Source organism: Lagopus leucura, unplaced genomic scaffold (assembly GCF_019238085.1).
Source record: "Lagopus leucura isolate 7727_CA_CO unplaced genomic scaffold, USGS_WTPT01 Super-Scaffold_73, whole genome shotgun sequence".
NCBI lineage: Eukaryota > Metazoa > Chordata > Aves > Galliformes > Phasianidae > Lagopus > Lagopus leucura.
The window spans coordinates 14637354-14659706 of record NW_024962252.1 but is presented as its reverse complement, the minus strand read 5'-3'; the positions used below and the strand labels follow the sequence as shown (position 1 = coordinate 14659706).

The following is a 22353-nucleotide window of genomic DNA, read 5'->3' as shown; positions in this document are numbered from 1 at the left end:
CCTGTACTAAAATTGCAAGATGCCCTTTATTAACTTAATATTATTGAATGCCATATGATAAAGAAAGGAAAAAAAACATTGTCTATTTCTTGTTAACGTGGCACGTGTAATCTCTAAGAGGTAACCGCTTAAAATATCTGTTCCTCTAATGTCTGTTAAAAAATTTTAATCAAATTAATTTTGTTCATTTATTGTCACATCTTTACTTCAAAGTTGCCTCTGTTCCCTCCATTTCTAGAGCTTTGAAGCTTTTTTCGATATTTGACATTGGAAATAATCTTTAGATTTATTGTTCTAAAGAAGTTTATACCAGTTTATAAAGGCAATAGGCATTCATGAGAGAGATCAGTTTTCATGTCTGTTTAGATATAAAATATGTATTTTCCTAGAAATACAAAACAAAGTCCAAAAGTTGACTTAGAGTGACCAAAACAAACAAACAAACAAAAAAATGTATTTAAAAGTGCTGCAGGCTTAGTTGCTGTATGTCACCGCTAAGCAAATGCTGACATGGTAACAGCTATTCATTCTTCTGCTCTTGGTCAGTATGATTTTTGTCCTCACTGAAACTCAATTCAAAATACTGCATTCATAGTTGAAAAGACATGTATCAGTTTGGTACATGTTTTTATAGATCACTGTTGCGTGTTTGGTTTTTTGTTTTATTTATTTATTTATTTATTTATTTATTTATTTATTTTTAATTAGCTGCAAAATAAAATTAAATTATGTGTTCAAATGGTTTAGCTTTCAAAGTAAGCACCGCTATCCCAGATATAGTAGCCGCTCTTTGTTAAGAATCATGTTGTGCTTTCTTAGTGCTTACTTCCAAAGTATGGGCTCAAAAGCTCTACTGTTTGAAGGCTATGCATCTTCTAAGACATCTTCTGTTCTGACATAAGGAAACTGATACTTCACAAATGAACTCCATGCAGAAATATGTACTTGGAAAATTTTGAAGAAACTGGAGCTGACTAATTTTTAGAACTAGCTATTAGCAATGCAAATAGAACGCTAAAATGTGGATGTAGGAATTTAAAATCAGAGCATATACGTGAGTGATGGAGATAAGCAAATTAAATTACAGGTTTCAAGGAAGTATGCATAATTAATATGCAAACACAAAAACAGTTTCATTATTTTGTATTTACTATAGTATGAAAACATGCATGCAGATTCTGCATCAGAGGAGATTATAGTCATAAGAGTGTCAGTTTTACCACACTTGCAGCTTCATTATCTATTAGCCAAGAGTCTGTTCATGTTCAGCTGGGTGATGGGTCAGTGTAAGAGATCTGTTTTTTGAGATGTTTTCAGACCACAGATATCATTTCTCAACAAAACATGAGAAGATGATGAAATTCAAACAACGATCTTATTATGTGATTTCTTTTTTAGAGACTGTGCACTACTGTTCAGTGATAGTATATGTTTATTGTGCAGACTGTATTGATACTGTTTTCCAGAACTGTGGAGGACACCTGCAGGCACTGAATGCTTGATGTTTGCTGAACTTGTTTTATTATGATATGTTTTATACTGATAGCACAGCAGAGATAAAACAGTCTGTCAAAGCAAGTGGCCAGCCAAGTGACATACAGAAGGTTAATGGAAAACAAATGGCTGTGCTTTTTTTTAAATTTGCAGAGTCTGGGTCACCTTATACACATAGAGTGAGAAAGATCCGTGTAAAAATCTATTGTGACACCAATTTTTCTTGGGTCTGTATCATTTGTTCGCTAGAAGTGCAGAGATTTCCAGTGCAAGGAGCATGTGGAAGGTTTGGTAATGACAGGCAGCACTTTGCTGGATTGATGGAACAAGGAAACCAGCTGATCATGAGCCTTCAGCTTTTACAGGTAGCCATAGAGGAGAAACATCTATGCCTGCTGTGAAGCTCTCTGGAATTGTAATACTGATTAGTAGGGGAAGATTTTGAAAGCTGTTAGTGAGAAAAACAGCAGGATAGCCTATTAGATAAAAACTAGGTTTGGATTATTCCAGTGAGTCAGTTTAAATGAGAGATCCATTGGAAAAACAGGATGCATGGGGAAAGTCGGGAATTAGATAGCTGAGGAGCAAAGCTTGCAAGGATCCTCCTTGTTTTTATTGAAGAACTTATTATAGAATTCCTTACATAAACTTACAAGTACTTATGTGAAAAATTGTTCTGTTTTCAAGGTGATTCCTGAAGAGTATTTCATATTCTTTGAGGAGGCATGTGAAAGTGTAATGGATATAACAGAGCACCAAGTCCAGTTTTCCCAAAAAACCAAATGCTGCACGTAAAAAATGTATTGGAAAAAAAAAAAAAAAAAAGGCAGTGAAAAGTGTGCAATTCAGTTGTAGAATCATTGAACGGTTTGTGTGGGAAGGGATCTTTAACATCATCTAACAACTACAACATAACACTGCCCCCCTGCTATAAGTAGGGATACCTCTCACTAGACCGAATTTCTCAAAGCCCCATCTACCCTGGCCTTGAAAGCCTCCAGGGTGGGAGCATCCACAACCCCTCTGGGCAACGTGTTCCAGTGTCTCACTATCCTCACAGTAAATAATTTCTTGTGAATATATAGTCTAAATCTCCCCTCTTCCAGTTTAATGCCATTTCCCCTTATCCTGTTGATACACACTTTATAAGAAGTCCCTACCCAGCTTTACTGTATGCCCTCTTCAGATACTGGGATGCTGCTAGAAGGTCCCCCTGGAGCCTTCTCTTTTCCAGCTCTCTCAGCCTGTTCTTGTAGTGGAGGTACTTCAGCTCTCTGATCATCTTCATGACCTTCCTTTCAACCTGCTCCTACAGCTTAATGTCCTTGTTTTGAGGGCCTCAGAACTGGACGCAGTACTCCAGGTGGGGTCTCATGAGAGCAGAGTAGAGGGATAGAATCGCCTCCCTTGATCTGCTGGTCACTCTTCTCTTGGTGCAGCCCAGGATGTGGTTGGTCTTCTGGGCTGCAAGTGCACATTAATGGTTCATGTTGAGTCTTTCATCAACCAGCACCTCCAAATCCTACTCCTCAGGGCTGCTCTCTTTTGCCCACCCTGCATTTGTGCTTGGGATTGCCCCAGCCCAGGTGCAGGACCTTGCTCTTGCAAGATGTAGTAGACCAGCTACATCTATCCTTTCCTCAGAACTCTATCCCAAAACTGTGGATGGATCCTGTTGGGTCCCATGAACTTCTTTAGATTGTCTTAAACTTACAGTGGGCAGTTCTTGTCTTTGCTTTCTGCTGCTTGGGTAGTACAGCAAAAGCCCTTCCAGTGAAGATTAAGGCAAAGAAGTCACTGAGTAATGGCTTATAGCTAAAGTCATTTGAATGGCATTATCAGTCATTGCTGAAATAACACAAAGAAAATCTGTGACATTACTCGCTTTTGGAATGCTTCTGTTGATATATTGAATGAAGAGATATTTGACAAGAAGAAATGCTTATCTATAAAGAGAAAAAGCTTTAGCATTTTACAGCTGTGCTTGTAAAATGGTAAGGAAGAATATATGCTGTATGTTAATAAAAGAACAAAACAAACTTTTCAAAGCTTGCTCTGTCACACTGGTAAATCGACAAAGACTTGCTCTAAAGAATTGAGAATGTTGATTTGGCTTCTCATAACAAGACTCAACAGATTTTTTTCCCCTGACTTGAAGAGTTGTGTGATGCTACTGTAAGGAGAAAAGCCTGGTAAAAATACATAAAACAAACAAACAAAAAAAAGAAAACACCACACCATAGTCTCTAAAAAATAAAGCTAAATCAATGCAGTGTGAATGGGAGGACTGACTATGGCTCTTTTTTTTTCTCCTCATTCTCATAAATACTGAATTTTCAGAAAGAACTCATGGTGTGACAGACAATAATGAAGCAGAATAAATTCTAGAGATAGTTCACAATCAATTTACATGTCACACAAGATTTTGAGTGATAAAGAAATACTTGATCTATAAGCAGACTGGAGAGAGAATACCAAAACTGCCAACAGTGTGAATTACAGATCATTTCCTCCAAGCTAAAAAATTGTAGTATCCTGTAATCACAGGTTTAGAGGAGAATCCAGAAAGAATAAGGCACTAGAACAGGGCAAACAGAGCACTTGATAAGAATCTGCAGTCCAACCTGAACTAAGATGGTGCTGTGTTTCAGAAGAGGGTGTATTCAACTTTAAGAAAATCAGAAAAATAAAGCTGAAAAGAAATCAAATTTAAAAATCTTGAAATATGCACTATACTGAGGTAAATTTGCTAATTCTCTCTAGGAATAACCCTATGAATGTTATTTCCGTTATTTTGGAGGTCTTAAGTGTTACCTGGGGCAGGTGCTTGTAAGTCTCAATTTCTGTTTATTCATATGAGATTTCTTACTTAAAATGAATCCTACCTTCCCTGAACACAGAGAACTGTTTAGATACATTCTGTATAGTGTTAGTGGGCTTGTTGATAGTAAGGAAAAGCTTCGCCTAGTGATCATTAGGAACTGTTCACCTTTGAAGAACTGCATTTCCACTGCAGTGAAAGGTTGCCAAGACCTGAACTCAGCAGAGCAGCAGCAGAAGCAGCTTGAGTAAGTGCTAGTAGATGATGTCAGAATATTTTAGGTCTGAGAGCCAACTTTTGAGGCCTTGCAGGTCATCTCATACAGGAAGAAAACCTGGCAATATAACCAAGTATTTGGGTAACTGGAGAAAAAAACAGTGTTTCATCAAAGATGCATTCAAAGACTATTACAAAGAATGTGCTAAGAACAAGCAGCAAACATTACATTTTTTTGGTTGCAGAATCCTACCCTACAGTATCCTACATATTCTCAGGCTATAGCTGTAGTAGATCTCAATAGAGGTAAATTGAATCAAGCATAATATTATGTTAGCTGACTGCATGCTTCTAGAATTTCATTTGACTTTGATGTGACCTGTGTACTGCACTCTATATATCTTTTTTCTCTCATGCGGTAAAATATAGTAATCAATCAGTTTCATACTCTCAAAATCATAGTAACACCCTCCACGATCTGAGAAAATGCATTTTCCTCTTCATTTTATTTATTTATTTATTTATTTATTTATTTATTTATTTATTTATTTATTTTTTAATGCTTAAAGTGGATCACAGCTCATCAAAACCATCTCTGGGTGAAATTATTCCTCAGTTATGCCCTGCAGATAGACATCTGTGTTTTATATCATCTTCACTTCCAGTTCATTTTTTCGTATTTGTTTCCTTACAAATTTTCATCTTGCCTTTCCAAAACCTTGTGTGTCAGAGACAAGGTATCCAATTAAAAACACAAACAAACAAAAAAACAATATAAAGGTACTACAACCTAGAACTATTAAAAAAAATAAAAAAGAGCTTAACAGTGGAAGAAGTTGGGTTTGGAAGATGACTGCTTCCTAGCTTCATATTATTTGCATAAATAATTACCAGTTAATTACTATCAGAAAAGGAAAACAGTGCTTCAAGGAAGTTGCCAAACTGAGTCGTACTGATGATAAAGCCCATGGGTGCTTCCAATAGGAGTTGCTTGTCTTGAACTCATTGATTCAGCAGCAGAGGCTGTTAAACTTCAGAAGCTTCTTTTTGCATACAGATCTTGAAGAGGGTCAGGAATCACTTGGAAACTGCTCTAAATTCTGTTGGGAACACAATGGAAATGACAATGTTTGCTGGGAATATTTTGTTTCAAAATATCATTTGTACTCAAAGCTCTTTTGAGTTTACTTGCTTTGATGCTATTTCTTAATTTATCCAGTTTTGAGAGGAATGTTTTATTAGAGAGATGTCTTCGATTAATTGAAGTTTACTTTATTTTCTAGTTAGATTTACCATTAAATATTTAATTATGGATATGTAGAAACTACACGTAAATATCCACTGTATTTTTTAATGGATTATGTATTTTATTATTTCTTTTATTTTTTACTTATAATTTTCTGTGGGTTAGTACACATTTGTACCATATAAAAACATATTATAAACTTTTCCTTGTAGTCCCAGCAGGCAGCTTTCTCTGAGAAAACTGAAATGATTTCTTACATCTCAGAGAATGTGTGCTGCCAGTATTGTAGGGCCTCTCTCAATGTATTTTCAAATATAGCATCAGATAAGATTGAATTGCTCGATAGAATGCAAGACCATAATAAACCACAGAAATAAGTCATTCATTAATAAAAATTATAGAAAATTAAATTTATTCCCTTGAAATTGTACTTGCATATTTTAAAGTATCTTTGTTAGATTACAAGTTCCATTCAAAAGCACCTTCCAGAGGAAAAAAAAAAAAGTAAATCCACTGAATTTTCAACACTAGGCTTTGTGTGTGTTTCAGATAGGTTATCACTGTTTTCAAGTTTTGGTAGATTTGGAAAGAATTAAAAGGAAAGTGTCATTAGAGATTAAGGTATAAATTATTGATATCACTCTTGAAAATATATTAATTCTCCCAAAGTAAAAAATTCACTTGGAGTGCTTCTAGAACTGCTTACATACCCATAGCCTGATTCTCTATAACTTTGCACTTTGTATAATTATTTGCATGTGTGAAAAATATGTAGATAAATGTATATATATTAGAAAATGCACATGTGCAGAGCATACTTGAAAGACTGACTGCACGTGTTTTTATTTATTCATATGTAATTGTTAAAAAAAACCCACACTGTTTAAAGCTATAATAAATAATCAAGCAATCAGATTTAATATTCTTGAACAAATTATAGAGCAATTTGGAGTATACCTGAGATTGGAAGGGCATTTTACAAATAACCATCCTAGGAAACAAAACAGTGGGGAAAAAAAGAAAACAAACGACAACATTTAAAAGCAGTTGTTGTATGAATTGTAGGAAACCATCCTTGCTGTAATGAGCTGCTGTGTATAATATGCTTCCACAAAAGTAACAGCAGTATAGCAATTGCTTTGTGCATTAGTCACTTTTGGAGAGGAATGTAAGCAGAACAAAATGAAGAATATTTTCTTGCTCACTTATAAAGATGTAGAAATCTAGAGAAATCATAGTGTTCTGAAGTGCCTTATGGCTCTAGAAAGTAAAGCTAGTACAACCAATGACTTACAATCAGTGACATTTTCAGTGTCAAGAATAACAAATTCAAGGGTCATTTATTTTGGTGTACTTAAAGTGCATTCCATCTAGAAATTCACGCTAGAAGTATATAACTTTTAAAATATTTTTATCTTTCCAGTTCTTTGAGCCACAGAAAAAGCTTAACTATACATAACTTGGAATGAGTCAGTGTTCATTCATTTCAATGGCAGAATGACAGCAGGTCTCAAATGTATAAAAACCCTTTTACTCAATTATTTTAATATAAATTTGTGAATATTTGCATTTTAGTTTTGTGGAAGTACTTTTCATAAACAACAAATATGTATGCAGTACGTGCTCTATGCTCTAACCATATAAATATGTACAGAAATTTCTTTCACTGGACATAACCATTTTCTTATATCCTCAAAATGCTAAGGACTGTCCATCTAATGTTCCATAGCTAGTTTTATTTTTGTACCTCAATTATTTTCCTCCTTATTGTAGATGAAGTTTAAATTTTTCTCATTGGTTCATTCTTCCTTATAATGTGTTTCTACTATATTGTCATAATGTGTTCAGCAAGGTAATTGTGCTTAGAGTAAAATGTATTTTCTTCATGCAGGTTCAAATATATTAGAAACTAAGAGTTTCATAATAATCATATAGGTTTAAAAAGAGATTTACAACTTCTACAATTTACTTTTTAACATTCACAATCCATTCAAAGAATATTGGGCATATATTCTTTTCATGTCTAATATAGCTATGGCATATTAGCACAAGGAATATCACAAGTAAATTACAGTAGTCTGAGAAGACTGTCTTCAGCTTCATGTTGAGTTCTGCTATCTTCTTTAAATGGGTTTACCATCTTCTAGGGAGTCTTGAATTTAAGATTCAAACAAAAAGGTGAACTGAGTTAACTCAGTTAGTTTAACTGAATGTTTAAGATATGACTGCAGAAAGCTATGCAAATTTATAAAAAGTAATCATTTGAGGGCTTCATATTTGACATTAACTTAAACCTGTTCCTCTTTTTGTGCTAATAAGTAGCAAATTATATTCAAAATCAGGAAAACCTTTTTAAACAAAAAGCAATCAGGAAGTGGAAAAGAAATATTTCAGAAATGATACTGAAATTGGATTTAAATGATTCCAAAAAATGCAATTGAGAGTGTTGCTTCAATGTTATGGAAGATTGAGCTTCCCTCAAATCTCAATTTCTCTTTTCAGTGATTGATGAGTGTATATTTTACATATTATATTACCTTAATTCTATTTAAAAATATACTATTCAAAGTCCACATGCAAAAACAAACACAAGAAGTATGGTATTTATGTCTCGAGCTATCTCATTTAACCTTCTGGATTCCTGCATCTGACAGATACATTTGTCTGTTTAAGTCCTCTAGATATAAAAGCTTGTCATCTAATATTACTGTCTACAATAGAGGGATCTAGCTTGAATAAGTGGTATATGTTTCTGTTACATTTCATGGAGATGAAAAGGCATCTTCAGGGGATGATTCATTGTGCCTGTCTTATAAGGAGATGAATTGCCCCCTTGAGGTAGCTATTTCTTTTCATAAAGCATACATTTTAGATCACTGATCTTAAGTATTGTAAATCCCTTATCTAATGTTCTTTCAGAAATATAGAATGCCTTTTTATTGATATGAAAAATCTCCAGGAGTGGAAAGTGCAGAACTTGTTTTAATGCTCAACTGTCCTAATAGTGAAAAAGTTTTCTTAAGTCACAACTCCTCTTGTTTTAATTTAGCCATCTGTCCGCTGTATTTCAAACTAAAGCCAATGGATATCATTTATCCCCATTTCTGGGAAGCATATTTCAAGTATGTTTAAATAATGCCATCAAGACAGAACTTCCATATGAAACAGAATGAGTGTTGGCCCTTTCATCCTAAAGTAGGGTCACAGAACAAAGAGAAAGTGGAGAATAGGGTGCTTTTTCTATGTCTGCTGTCTAATGAGTCAGTGGTTTTACTAGTCATACATGAACTTAAGCAATTTGGATTTTTAATTCTCAAAGAATAGCTCTCGTGTTTTACATGAGACAGATAGTAATAAAATGTGACCATAACTCCAGACAAGTTCCCAGCTATTATGTTGAAACAGTTAAACATGGAAAAAATTAGACAGTCTGGTTTTGCAACCTAAGAGAACAGAACATAAAGCAGGTCCTGAGGGAAATTTCAGCATCTAAATTCTAGAAAATAATCCTAGTAAATTCTAGAAAGAAAACCATACACTTCCAGAAGCTCTTGGGCATATCAGCTTTACTGTGTGTATAAATATCTCAGTATAATGTGTCTTAAAAAAAAAGAGCATGCTTCTATCAAATCCATTTTATCCCATGTTGCTACAGTTGTCTATCGTTTTTCATAATTTCAACATCTGTTTTTCAGAATTAGACTTGGAAATTTCTGCATTGTGTAACATTTTGCGATGTACATAGCACAGAAAATATGTTCTGCATTGTTTGCTCAGTTTCAGGGCTTAAGAAAAGCCTACTGAATTCCGAGGTTGCACAAGCTGCCAAAATACAGTACAGAAAAAGAAAACAAAATAAAAAAAAACACTGCACACAAAACCCCACAAAATAATCACACTTCTGATGTAATATATGAAGACTTCTCCTGTTATATAACGTTCCAGAAATATTTGCATACAGATTAATACATGCTGTAGCAAATATAAATTTTGTCCCCTACATAGATAAAAAAAAAAAGTATAACATAATTTGCTGTATTAATTTTTATAGTTATTTTGTATCTGTATGGTACACAGTACAAATCCCATTTTTAAAATGTTTCAGTTTATTTTTGTTTATATTTGTATCTAGGATAAATGTGTGAATTCTAAGATCATAAACTACTGCCAATTCTAGAAGCTATCTAATATGAATTGGGAAAGGACTACTTGTTATTTTTTTTGTAACTGACAGGCATGCATTGTCATGTTACCTTTAGAGGCTTATACACACTGAAAGTCAGTCACTATCTACTTTGCTTTGAATTTTCCAGGACTGGTGCATATTTCTTTTCTATGTATCTGATTTTATTTTCAATTGCCTCAGAACTAATGATTTTCCTGTGAATGTGCTCTCTTCCCTAGCATATAAATTCAGATTCAGTCTCACACTTTTCCTTGGCATGTAGCTGCACAAATTTCATCTCTTCCTCCTCCTCCTCTGCTTCTGATCCTTCCTATCATGTCCTACCATCCTATTAGGGATAATTGGGGAGTTTATCATCCATTCAGCTGTCTAAATAGAGAAAACAGTTAAAAACTCTAATGCATCTGTCCTTTCTCTCAAAACTTGACTCCTTGAGAGCTCTTTTTCTAATTCATTTTAAATTTTCCTGTAGATTCAGAAGTGTTTAGTTGAGCCAAACTGTAAATACTGTAATTGTGTAACTTCAACCATTTCAGGAGACAGAATTAAGAATACATTTACTGCTGAAGAATGAATCAGATGAAAATAATTACGTGACTTTCTTAATGATAGCTAGTGGTCTTTGGATATCTGCATATAATGTACTGTACATTCCAAATACATTTTAAAAATGTTAAAGATTTGCCATGTGCAGTGGCAAACATTGCTATTTCATAAATGTAAGTAGGACAGATTTTTCTTCTCTTTGATCCTAAGGGCACTCGAATGCAAAATATTGTAAAACCTGATAATGTCTCTTAAAAACAAAATATTGCAAAATATAATTAATATTTGTATTTTTGTAAAAGTGCATTTGGGTTATCAAAGAAAATACAGTTATTTCAATCTGTTTTATGGATTGCATTTTTGTTATTGCAATATCTGATTTGACTGTCGCATTTCCTTTCTACAAGATTTAATAATATATTATTTTCTTTCTCTTTGTTTGTTTTGTCAGTGAAAAAAGCAATTGAACTGAAATCAAGAGGAGTCAAGATGTTGCCCAGCAAAGACAGTAATCACAAAAATTCTGTCTGTAAGTTGTTTCTACCATTATCTTTAGTCTGAACATATATTTTTGGAGCTCTAATGAATATACAGAAAGAGAAACATTGAGAAGCTGTAGTCATAAAATGGTTGTTTAGTTATCAAATGTCAACGAATTTAGAACTCTGCTGATAATACGAAGGATGTAGAATGCAGAATATCACATTGTAATGCCAGAAAAAAATAAAAAGAATATGTAAAATAAAAATCCTTTTAATGTTTTGGAATATTTAGAATTTAGAGATTCAGAAGACAAATTAGCTGTCCAGGAAGAACAGTGCCATACTGACTTTGTTAGATCAGTACAGTGAGGCCATGAAATCACCATAGCATTTTATAGATTGAGGATTGCACATAACTTTCTTCTCCTCAGTTAGTGTCACAGATCTAATTCTTCCCCTTCCTTATCACATTGTATGCCCTAGTGACTGCCTCTTGATAGTCCTGTGATGCAGCACAGCAGTGTTTAAGAACTGCTGCAATTCTTAGCTTCTCAAGGGGATGGACATCACAGCATCACCTTCCCTTCACTGTATGCTTAGTGCACTCTGGAATGACATCTATTTAGTACATTTCTGAACCACTTTCCCCATATGTAGTGTGAGGATAAAAACAAGAAGTTATCAGTAAGATAGTGAGGCTATTTTTGTATATATGTTGTATTTTCCCTGAATGACTGACATTCTGACAAGAGTCTTGAGAGCTATTTCTCCATTAATCAGGACAGTCTTGAAACAAGAAAGAAAAAAAAAAGATATATTTTTTATATTTTGGAAAGCAGAGAGTCCCTTTGCCTAAAAAAAGCCAGAGGGTAAGCACCCAAAACTAATTAATAAGTGCTTGTATAATGACTAAAACATATTTGAATAAGTTGATCCTTTTTGTAATAACATTGAACTCAGTGGAGTGAAACTCAGGCAATATTTGCCTCATTGCATGCTGCAATGAGATTCTGCAAGTACAGAGAGAATGAGTGTCTTGAAGGGTAATGTCTAGGGGATACAATTTGGTCTCTGTGTTTCTGAAGTGCACTATTTAATGCAAAATGAGTGTATTGGTATGCTCAAGGGAACAAAAGAGGCATGATATTTTTCTGCTTTAAATATTGCACATTGATGGTGTGGCATTCCAAACTTTCTGTGCAAGGTGTAGCAGAAAAAGTTATTATTTCTCTTTGGTGTTTGTATCTGAGTGATGATTTCATTATTTATAAGTTATTTTCAGGAGCTGTATGATCTCTGCTTACACTCACAATACATGCTGTCAGACACTGTTTAATTATTGGAAATGGAAGTAAGGCTGTGGAAAAAATGTTATAAGGCAGTTTGCTGTTGACTTCAACTATAACGTCCTTTGTTTTTATTTCTTTGTTTTGATTTCTGAAGCTTTATATCATGTCTGACTTTTCTACATGAGTGTCAGTTTATTATTAGTTTCATGTACATAAAACAAACAAAAATGATTAAATTAAAATACAAATAGTTGGATTCAGATATATTTTTTGTGCTCCACATGATTCAAGCCCTTAGTTTTTAACTATTTTTCTTATTAAAAATCATGTAGATGGAAAAGGTAATTAGGAATTCAACTATGAATTCCTATTTAACAATGGATATTTCCATTTGATTCTAATGAGCAGATTTCTAGAGAAGTAAATTAAAGACTACCTGTCTCCCCCGAGACTTGCCCAGATTCCTGAATGCTTTATTTCAGCATTACATTATGTGTCATTCCCTAGGAAAACAAAATGGATTTTGCTTTGCTTTTTTTTTTTTTTTTTTTTTTCCCCTTCATTACACTGTAAGGAAACATATCAAGAAGTGAGGCAGGTGTATTTGAATAATGATTAATTTATGCAAAGAAATTGGAAAGATATTTGAAGTAAAATATTGTCCCAGTTCACCCAAAGTGAACAGGCCCACTGGGGGCTTAAGTACACTAGACAAATTTCTGGAACAGTTAACTGCAAGAAAGTAAATGCAGTAAAAAGTAAATGGGCAGCTTTGATAGATTCTTTCTCACAGTTGTTTCTCATTAGTACTTAGGCTGTCACAAACACTGACCAAATCCAATTCATTTGGTCATCTAAACTGGTCTCTCAAGAGGAGCAATAAGAGAGTTCTAGTTTACAAATCTGTGTAGAGGAAGCAAATTATTTTCTGTCTGGTTTACCATTGATCTGTTTAGTTGTAGTCTTAGCCTACTCACTTTTGTTTCCTTACTTATCATTCTTATGTATATGGATAATATTCTCTAAGGAAATACTTCATCCATCTTGTCACTCATTTGTATTCTAAAACAGAATAACCCCACAGGCTATCTCCTTAATGATTGCAGACTTTTCCTATAACTACTCTGACTATAGCTGGCATTGTAACTGACTGGATGAAAAATATAAATCTGATGTTAGCTCTTGTGTCAATATGTTTTCATGGCAATATTTCTGTCCAGCAACTCTGTCAGAGGTTATTTATTACCTCTAGACATCTGAGCACTAGCACAACAATAGAAGGATTTTACAGGGGGCATCCTGTGCATGCAGAAAGAAAAGCCTTCATAAAGAAGGGGGTTGAGTGTACTCTCAGTAAGTTTGCAGATGACACCAAATTGGGAGGAGTGTCAGTCTGCCTGAGGATAGGGAGGCCCTTCAGAGGGACCTGGATAAGGTGGATCATTGGGCTGAGGTGAATGGGATGAGGTTCAACAAGGCAAACGCCGGGTCCTACACTTTGGCCACAATAACCCCATGCAGTGCTATAGGCTTGGTGATGAGTGGCTGGATGACTGTGAAGAGGAAAGGGACTCCTTCTTAAGGGTAAAGCCTGGACGCACCTCAAGATGGAAATGTTAAAGGTGCAAAAACAGGCTGTCCCTGAGTGCTGTAAGGAGAGTCGTAGGGGTAGGTAACCGGTGTGGATGAGCCAGGAACTACTGTTTAGACTCAGGGAGAAAAAGAGAGTGTATGTCCTCTGGAAGAAGGGACAGGCTACCTGGGGACACTACAAGGAAGTAGCTAAGATATGCAGGGAGGAAGTTACTAAGGCAAAAGCCCAACATGAATTCAGATTGGCCACTGCAGTAGAAGACAATAAAAAATCCTTTTATAAATATATCAACAGCAAAAGAAGAACCGAGGATAATTCTCATCCTATACTTGATGCAGCAGGGAATGTGGCCACTGAGGACAAGGAGAAGGCTTAGGTCCTCAATGCCTTCTTTACATCAGTTTTTAGTAGCCAGACCAGTTATCCTCTGGGCATTCTATGCCCTGATCAGGAAGTCTGGGATGCTACTCAGAATATACCCCCAGCGATTCAGGTGGAGTCAGAGAGCTCCTCCTCCATCTGGACTGTCACAAGTCCATGGGACTGGATGGGCTATACCCTTGGGTGCTCAGGGAGCTATCAGGGGTGATTGCCAAGCTGCTCTCGTCCATCTGTCAGCACTCCTGGTTAACTGGAGAGGTTCCAGAGGATTGGAGGCTTGCTGATGTGACTCCCATCTTCAAGAAGGACCGTAAGGAGGATCCTTGGAACTATAGGCCTGTTAGCCTGACCTCGGTACTGGGGAAAGTAATGGAGCAAATCATCTTGAGTGAGATCACACGGCATGTGCATGGTGCCCAGGGGATCAGGCCCAGCCAGCACAGGTTCATGAAAGGTAGGTTGTGCTTGACCAACCTCATCTCCTTCTGTGACTGGGTGACCAGGCTGGTAGATGAGGCAGGGGCTGTTGATGTAGTCTACCATGACTTCAGCAAAGTCTTTGACATAGTCTCTCACAGGCTTCTTCTGGGGAAACTGGCTGCCCATGGCCTGGACAGGTTTACACTCCTTTGGGTAAGAAACTGGCTAGAGGGCTGTGCCCAATGGGTAGTGGTAAGTGGAGTAAAGTCCAGCTGGTGACCCGTTTCAAGTGGTGTCCCCCAGGGGTTGGTACTGGGGCCTATCTTGTTTAGTATCTTTATTAATGACCTAGATGAGGGGATTGAGTGTACCCTCAGTAAGTTTGCAGATGACACCAAGTTGGAAGAAGGTGTTGATCTGCCTGAGGGTAGGGAGGCCTTTCAGAGGGATCTTGATAAGCTGGATTGCTGGGCTGAGGTGAATGGGATGAGGTTCAACAGGGCCAAGTGTTGAGTCCTGTACTTTGGCCACAACAACCCCATGCAGCGTTATAGGCTTGGGGATGACTAGTTCGATGACTGTGAAGAGGAAAGGGACCTGGAGGTGTTGGTTGATGCTCAGCTGAACATGAGCCAACAGTGTGCCCAGGTGGCCAAGAGGGCCAACAACATCCTGGCCTGCATTAGAAATAGTGTGGCCAGCAGGAGCAGGGAGGTGATCATCCCCCTGTACTCAGCACTGGTGAGAACACACCTCGAGTACTGTGTTCAGTTTTGGGCCCTTCGCTACAGGAAAGACATCAAGGCCCTGGAACGTGTACAGAGAGAAGCAACAAAACTGATGAAGGGAGCACAAGTCTTAGGAGGAGTGGCTGAAGGAGCTGGGATTGTTTAGTCTGGAGAAGCAGATGCTCAGGGGAGACCTCATTTCATTCTTGAAGAGTGGTTGTGATGAGGAGAGGTTTGGCCTCTTCTCTCAGGCAACAAACAGGACCCTAGGTAACCTGAGGCCACAAGTTGTACCAGAGGAGGTTAGATTAGATGTAAGGAAGAACTTTTTCTGTCAGAGAGTGGTCAGACACTGGGATAGCCTGCCCAGGGAGGTGGTGGAGTTGCTGTCCCTGGGAGTGTTCAAGAGACTTCTGGATGAGGAGTTGCGAGATATGGTTAAGTAGCTTGTGATAGCAGTGGTGATAGGAGGATGGTTGGAGTAAGTGATCTTGTAGGTCCTTTCTATTCTATGATTTTAAGTAGGTCTTGAGGACAAACCATAGGTAGCCACAGTCTTTAGAAAAGGTTTATTTTCTAGGCAATCCTGAAGTTTATCTTTCTGCAGTTTCTGTTGATCATTCCATGTACAAAGAAGCAAGTACAGGTTTTTCTTTCTTCAAGACACCAGCTTACAGAATATTTAGACCTCGGGGCTGTAACTGCTGACTTGCAGCCCTGTACCTTGGTGACTCTTTGGCCCTGTCCAGCCTGCAGCAGCTCAGGAACAGTGCTCAGGAAAGGTTTGGACAAAAGGCCCAGTAGCCCCTGATGTGACAAGAAGTACCTGGGAAAGCTGATTTCCTGAGTTAGCTTTGTCAAAATGCAAGGTAGACTGTTGCATTGCCTCCTACATTAGACACTGGCTCAAGCTGTAGAGCACAGCAAATTGCAGGGAATGTTCACAGTCTGGAAAGCAATGAAGGTGAACAAACAAAATCTGAGTGATTATTTAAAAATATTTTTCATGTTGTGCAATGGTTCATATTGAATATTATTTGAAAATATTTCAGAATAGCAAAAAAGTACACTTAAAACATTTTCAAAAGCATGTTTTTGAATGAATAAGGTTAGTACATCCTCTAAAAACTTAGCTGCAGCTTATCCAAACAATTATCCCAAAGATTTATGAAGGGTTATTTTAAGTTAATAATATTGGCCATACAGACCCAAAACTTGAGTGAATTCACAGACTGTGCGTTGATTAGTTGCAGCACATTAAGATGAATTAATGGCATATGTTTTTGATGTTATAGTGATTAATATGAAAAGAGGATTACATTGCTAATTCTGTGTGAGAAAGAAGGAATGACTGATAGAAACAAAGTGAAGATTAGTTTTGCTCTTCAGTCAATACAAGAAAATGTTGGTAAGAAGGACAGCATTGGACTAAATAATCGCACTTAAATAAAATTTTCCCACCTGGGTTGTTCTCATTCCTTAGTAAGGAACAATCTATTTAAGATCTTTTACACTTCAAAAATATCAATAAGTAGAAATAAATCAAAAACAAATGTGACAAGATGACTTCTGAAGGGATCCTTGAGTTACGTTTATAAAAGGTAAAACTGTTACTAATGACCAGAAGAGTGTTTGGGTAACAGACTTCTTAGAGAAGGAATCACAACTCTGAGCTTGCTGGAGTACTGAAAGCATCTGGACAGCACTCTCCGTCATATGGTCTGATTTTTGGGTGTTCCTGTGTAGAGTCAGGAGTTGGACTTTTTGATTCTTGTGGGTCCATTTCAACTTGGGATTTTTTATGATTCTATGATTCTGTGACTACTTTTCTATAATGACTTTTAAAGTTGATCTTGATATCAATATAAATTTATTATTTTTCTGTTTAATATTTAAATTAGCTTATTCATTATTTCCCCAAATTGTGTTATTTTGCAGGTTAATTTTAGTATCTTTTTCTTCCAAAGTATTTCAGAAAGAATGAAAAACTGTTTAACAATTCTGTGTTATTATTTTTAAAATACACCTGTAATGAAAAAAATCCCTCCAAAAATTCTAAATTCTTTTAGTGAACTTAGTGAAGTTTTGCAGAGAGCAGGAACAGTAATCAAACATATTATGTAGTCCTTTATCCATATTATAAGAATTTTCACATTGGGAGATTGATCCCCGATAATAAACAAGATACTTAATAACAAGTGGCTGTGGGTTTTCTATATCAAAATATCGAGATATCCAGTGCTTTGGATGTTGTCTGATCAAGAGTTCTCTGTATACAGTGTTTTTCACTGAGAATGTTTGAAATATTACATGAAACTATATTTTAAAAAAGATATAGGCAAAGATAAAATAGAGACATTTTTGAAGTTAAAAAAAAAAAAAAATCCTGATAGCATGTAGATTTCGTCAGCTGAAAATTCCTCAGGCACATACACAATCAGCCCAGAGTTAATTTTAAAGTGCTGGAGAAATAAACATTAAATAAATCTCCTTGATTGGTCACACTTTCAGCTAAAATAAGTAAGGCAATTATCAAAATTAGTAGCTTTCAGGAATGCTTTCAATTCTGGGGCACACAGTAGTGTTTGTAAGTTTTCTGAACGAGTCCTTGATGTGAAGGAGGGAGGAGTTACTCATCCGTTCTGACACTTGGCTAATCAGTTTGTCATAATTCTGAAATATGGAACAAGAATAAGAAAAGGATAGCATATCAAGAGACTTTCTTTACCTAACCATTTTGGAGGGAAGTAAACATTTCATTCTGTAGTATTATCTCTATGAGCCTTTTAAAAAGAGAAATTCTGAATTGTGTATCTCTGAATTTCCTTTTCTAAATATTGTTTTCCTTTACTTCTGTCCTAGTACTTTTGTTTAAAAACTTCAGTTTTCTAGATTCTGTATTAAACACTGCAATATAACAGTAAAAACTTGCATTACTCATCTGCGGCTCTTTTCTGACTGTTCCTGCACATTCACCAGTTCATCATCTTTGCTTAGTGGCAGATATACTACTTCTGTTGTGAAGAAAACTGAGACTTCACCAAGAAAAGGTTTTCTAAAAAATAAGCTTGAGAGTAAGATTCCTTAGAAGGAACCAAACCAGACTATTAAGCCCTATGATAAAGATGTCTCTTTCCTATTAGTTTCTATAGGAATTCTGTGTGGAGTTCTTGGTGTTCTCAAAAGAAGTTGCTCCCTGCATAGGTAATATATTAGACTGCACATCCTGAAAATGTTAATATTTTCGTGTGCCCAGGTGAAACTTCCTTAATACCTGCAAAGTATTCTGAACTATTCAGATCTTTCAATCATTAAAGCCGTTTTGCATACCTTTAAATCCTACAAGTTGAAAAGGAAAGCATTTTTCTCTGCAAACAAGGAAAAAAGATAGCTTACAACTTATTTATGTAATAATTACAAGGTTAGGAAACATGAATCTTAAAAATAAAGATTTTGTGGGCCTAATGTGTGCAAATATCCCATTTTATTTCCAAAGGCCTTTTTACAAGAATACTAAAATGAATATTCAGTTAAAAATAAAGAAAGAGGGAAGTAATACTTAAAACACTGGCAATTGTATACATTAGATAAAGGGAGAAATCCTGAAATCTTTAATGTTAAAAATATCTGTTATATAGGTGTACATGATTATAAATAAATAGCCCATAGTATTCCATTATAGCATTTACAATATACATATAAGAAGCACTTAATGATTCTATTTCCCTTTTTACTGAATATTATTGGATAAAATTTGACTTCAACACTGCAGCGTTATCCTCTAACAGTCTTATAAAGCTTTATTAAAACAGGAAGGATAATTACATGGATATACTTCATTCTATCACTAAATAAAATAATACAGACTTGCCCAGGTATTAAAGAACTTAGACTCTTCAGAGGAGTATCCCTATGCAATGAAATTCTACAATGCTATTCTACTAGATTGTATAAATTACTTCATAAATCAGTTTAATAAATTATACTTGGTCTTTCCAAGCAAGCCTTCATCACTGCAGGAGTTTAAATATCTTTTAAAATACTCTGCAAAAAATCTTGCTGTGAAGAGAACTACTGCCTAAGTGTGTTTGTGGAGAAAAGCATCACTCGTAGCTACAAGCAAAACAAGGTACTTCATCAATTATTTAATACATCATTTGCATATATAATTTGTGAAATAACCAGAAGAAAGCATCCATTAAAATATGTGAAACAAGATGTAATTCTGATTGAATTATGGATGGTTAAAATGAATTGTTATCCAGCTAGGAAGCTGAAACTGCCATTAAATAATTTTCATAGAATTATAGTACATTACTGATTATATTGAGTGTTCATACCGTAGGCTAAATTGACATTGAATACTGTTATTTTCAAAGTCAAAGACTTAAGAGCCAGCAACCTGCTTTTAGCAAAGTATAATTCTGTATAAATTAATTACTCATCTGAAATTTAAATATAAAACTTAATACTTTTATATGACTTCTTTGGCTTAGCTCCTGTGCACATCTCTGTTAAAAACATAGATGTAGGCAGTAAATAAGCTGGCAAAAGGAAATCTCCATACATTCAGATAATAAAAATTATTAAGGCATTCAGAGGTTGTATCAAATTATTAAGGCATTCAAAGGTTGTAGATGGTTGAATTCAGACTTCTGGAAAATAATAAAAAAAAAGTTAAAACATTTTTAATTAAGGAAAGAAGTATGACACTGGTCTATAATATAAATCCTTTACTGCCAAATTCTTTGGAAGAGTCAGAGAATTGCCACTTCTTGTACTTTCCACCAAGGCTAACATTGCAGTTTTTAAAGTTTAACACTAGCTGCATAGTCCATGTATATTGAATATATATTCAGATCCCTGTTTTCTAAATCCATGTTAGGGGAGAAAATCTCCTAAATCTGACAGAAGGTCTCGCACTATTCTACTTCTACAGAATTTGTTGTGAAATGATGAAAAATTATTTCCGCGGTGTTGGCATAACACCTCATTGTTAGCCTGTCACAGTGGAATATATCTATTCCTGCAAGTCCTCTGAGCAGAACTGCAAAGCGTCAGTGTCTGATACATTTGGAACTAGAGAGTTTTTTTAGGTGACAGTTAATTTATCAGCTTCAGGCCAGTTTGAGTCCACTATTCCTTCTTCACTTAGAAGAGAGGAAATAACAAAACTTATCCAATGCTTGAATAATATATCAATTTCCTAGATTACGTTAAGGGACTTGAAATATTTTTTGAAAGGCTCCAAAAAACAAAAAACAAAACAAAAAAACCCAACAACCTAGAATGGAATCAAGCCATAAGTAAACACGTTGGGTTCTATTTGGAAGAAAAGGACTATTTGTTGATTTAGGGGGAGAAAATTATTGAATATGATGTGCCCTTCCTCAGAAATGACAATGTACCAGATTGTTCAGTTCTTTAAAAAAAAAAAAATCAAATGCAATTTTTTTTTTTTCTCCAGTTCAATATAAACAGAAAGAACAACCCAGAAAAATGCCAATTCCCTGTTTTCTGTTATATCTTCGCATACTTGAAGAAAAGACTGTATTGTGTTCTGGGTTGGATGTATGCTCCTGTCATATAATCTGAATTCCTTGGGTAAGAGGGATGAAATTACTTTATTGTGTATTGAAGTTTAATGTCATGGAGGTTATCAAAAATATTTAATTCTAAAAAGTTTTAATCTAACAGAGAATAATTGCATCTCTGTAAGTCCATAGCAGTCTGCTAATGCATGCCTTTATTTGATTTCTGTCACCTCACTGTCACAATATTTTCTGCTTCAGGCTCCTAACATGAAAGAAATTGTATTGCATAAGCAAAAGAGATGTGTAAAAACTGTATGCATATCTTCCCCAGTTTAATGCTTTTGAACTGAACTTCTGATACTCAACATCTCTGCTAGAGGAGCTATAAATTCAGTGAATTATCAAATTAACACTAGCAAAAAAACAGTATGTTTTCTTAAAACTGATATTTCAAATGTCATATATTATTTTATTCAAGATGCTTTTGTTACATCAGATTTTCCTTCATGTTTTTGAAGTCAAATGGGGAACGTGTTTCATACTGAGAAGTCATGTTTCTTTCATTATTTAACCAGACTTAGTTTCAGAACTCTCAAAATGCACCCGGAGTACAGAATAGCAAATAAAATAAAATCCTTTGTAATAAAACCCAAGTACTTACATTAAGCTTAAAACACAGCATGAAGCAACACCACCTGTTTGGACTTGACTGTGTTTCATCTATGAAGTAAATGCAAGTTAAAAATCACTTAAAATTAAGCACTTAATATGTATTTTGTTGCTATTTTTTTTTGTTTGTTTGCTTTTGTTTTTTTTTGTTTTTGTTTTGTTTTGTTGTTTTTTAATCCAGTTACATTAATTGTACTCTGGTCTAGTTGTGAGCAGATGTCTGCAAGTATAAGATGGGTGGGCATTTTCATGACAGAGGATTTTTAGCAGAGACAAGGCTTTTATCTCATTTCCCTGTTGTCATAAAGCTAGAACTTTATGCTTTAATTTACAGTCAGGTACACGATCACAGAATCACAGAATTGCCCGGGTTGAAAGGGACCTCAAGGATCATGAATCTCCAACCCCGATAAAATCATTTTTCTGTTTTTCAATGTTTCAGTTCTTATTCTTCCATGTACTTCAGTTCTTTCTTTTATGTACTGCATCAGGGTTAATTTTCTTAATGGCAGCACCTTCCTGTTATGCTTCAATTTGTGACCAAAACAGTATTGATAACAAACCAGTGTTCTAGCAGTACTTGCACAGCATCAAGAACTTCTTCTCTATCATCATATCTAGCTATATATCTATATATATCTATATATATATATATCTATAGATATATATATCTAGCTATATATATATATATATCTAGCTATATATATATCTATATCATATCATATCTAGCATCAAGAACTTCTTCTT

At 35.2% G+C, this 22353-nt stretch overlaps 1 protein-coding gene across 1 annotated transcript in view; it reads left to right on the top strand.

The window, feature by feature from the left end:
* The window catches only part of CSMD1 (CUB and Sushi multiple domains 1), a 990707-nt gene that overhangs the window by 646314 nt on the left and 322040 nt on the right, over positions 1-22353 (top strand). Inside the window, exon 7 of the mRNA XM_042877582.1 lies at positions 10961-11038. Coding sequence (XP_042733516.1) covers positions 10961-11038 — 78 coding nt within the window. The remainder of the gene's footprint in view (positions 1-10960; positions 11039-22353) is intronic.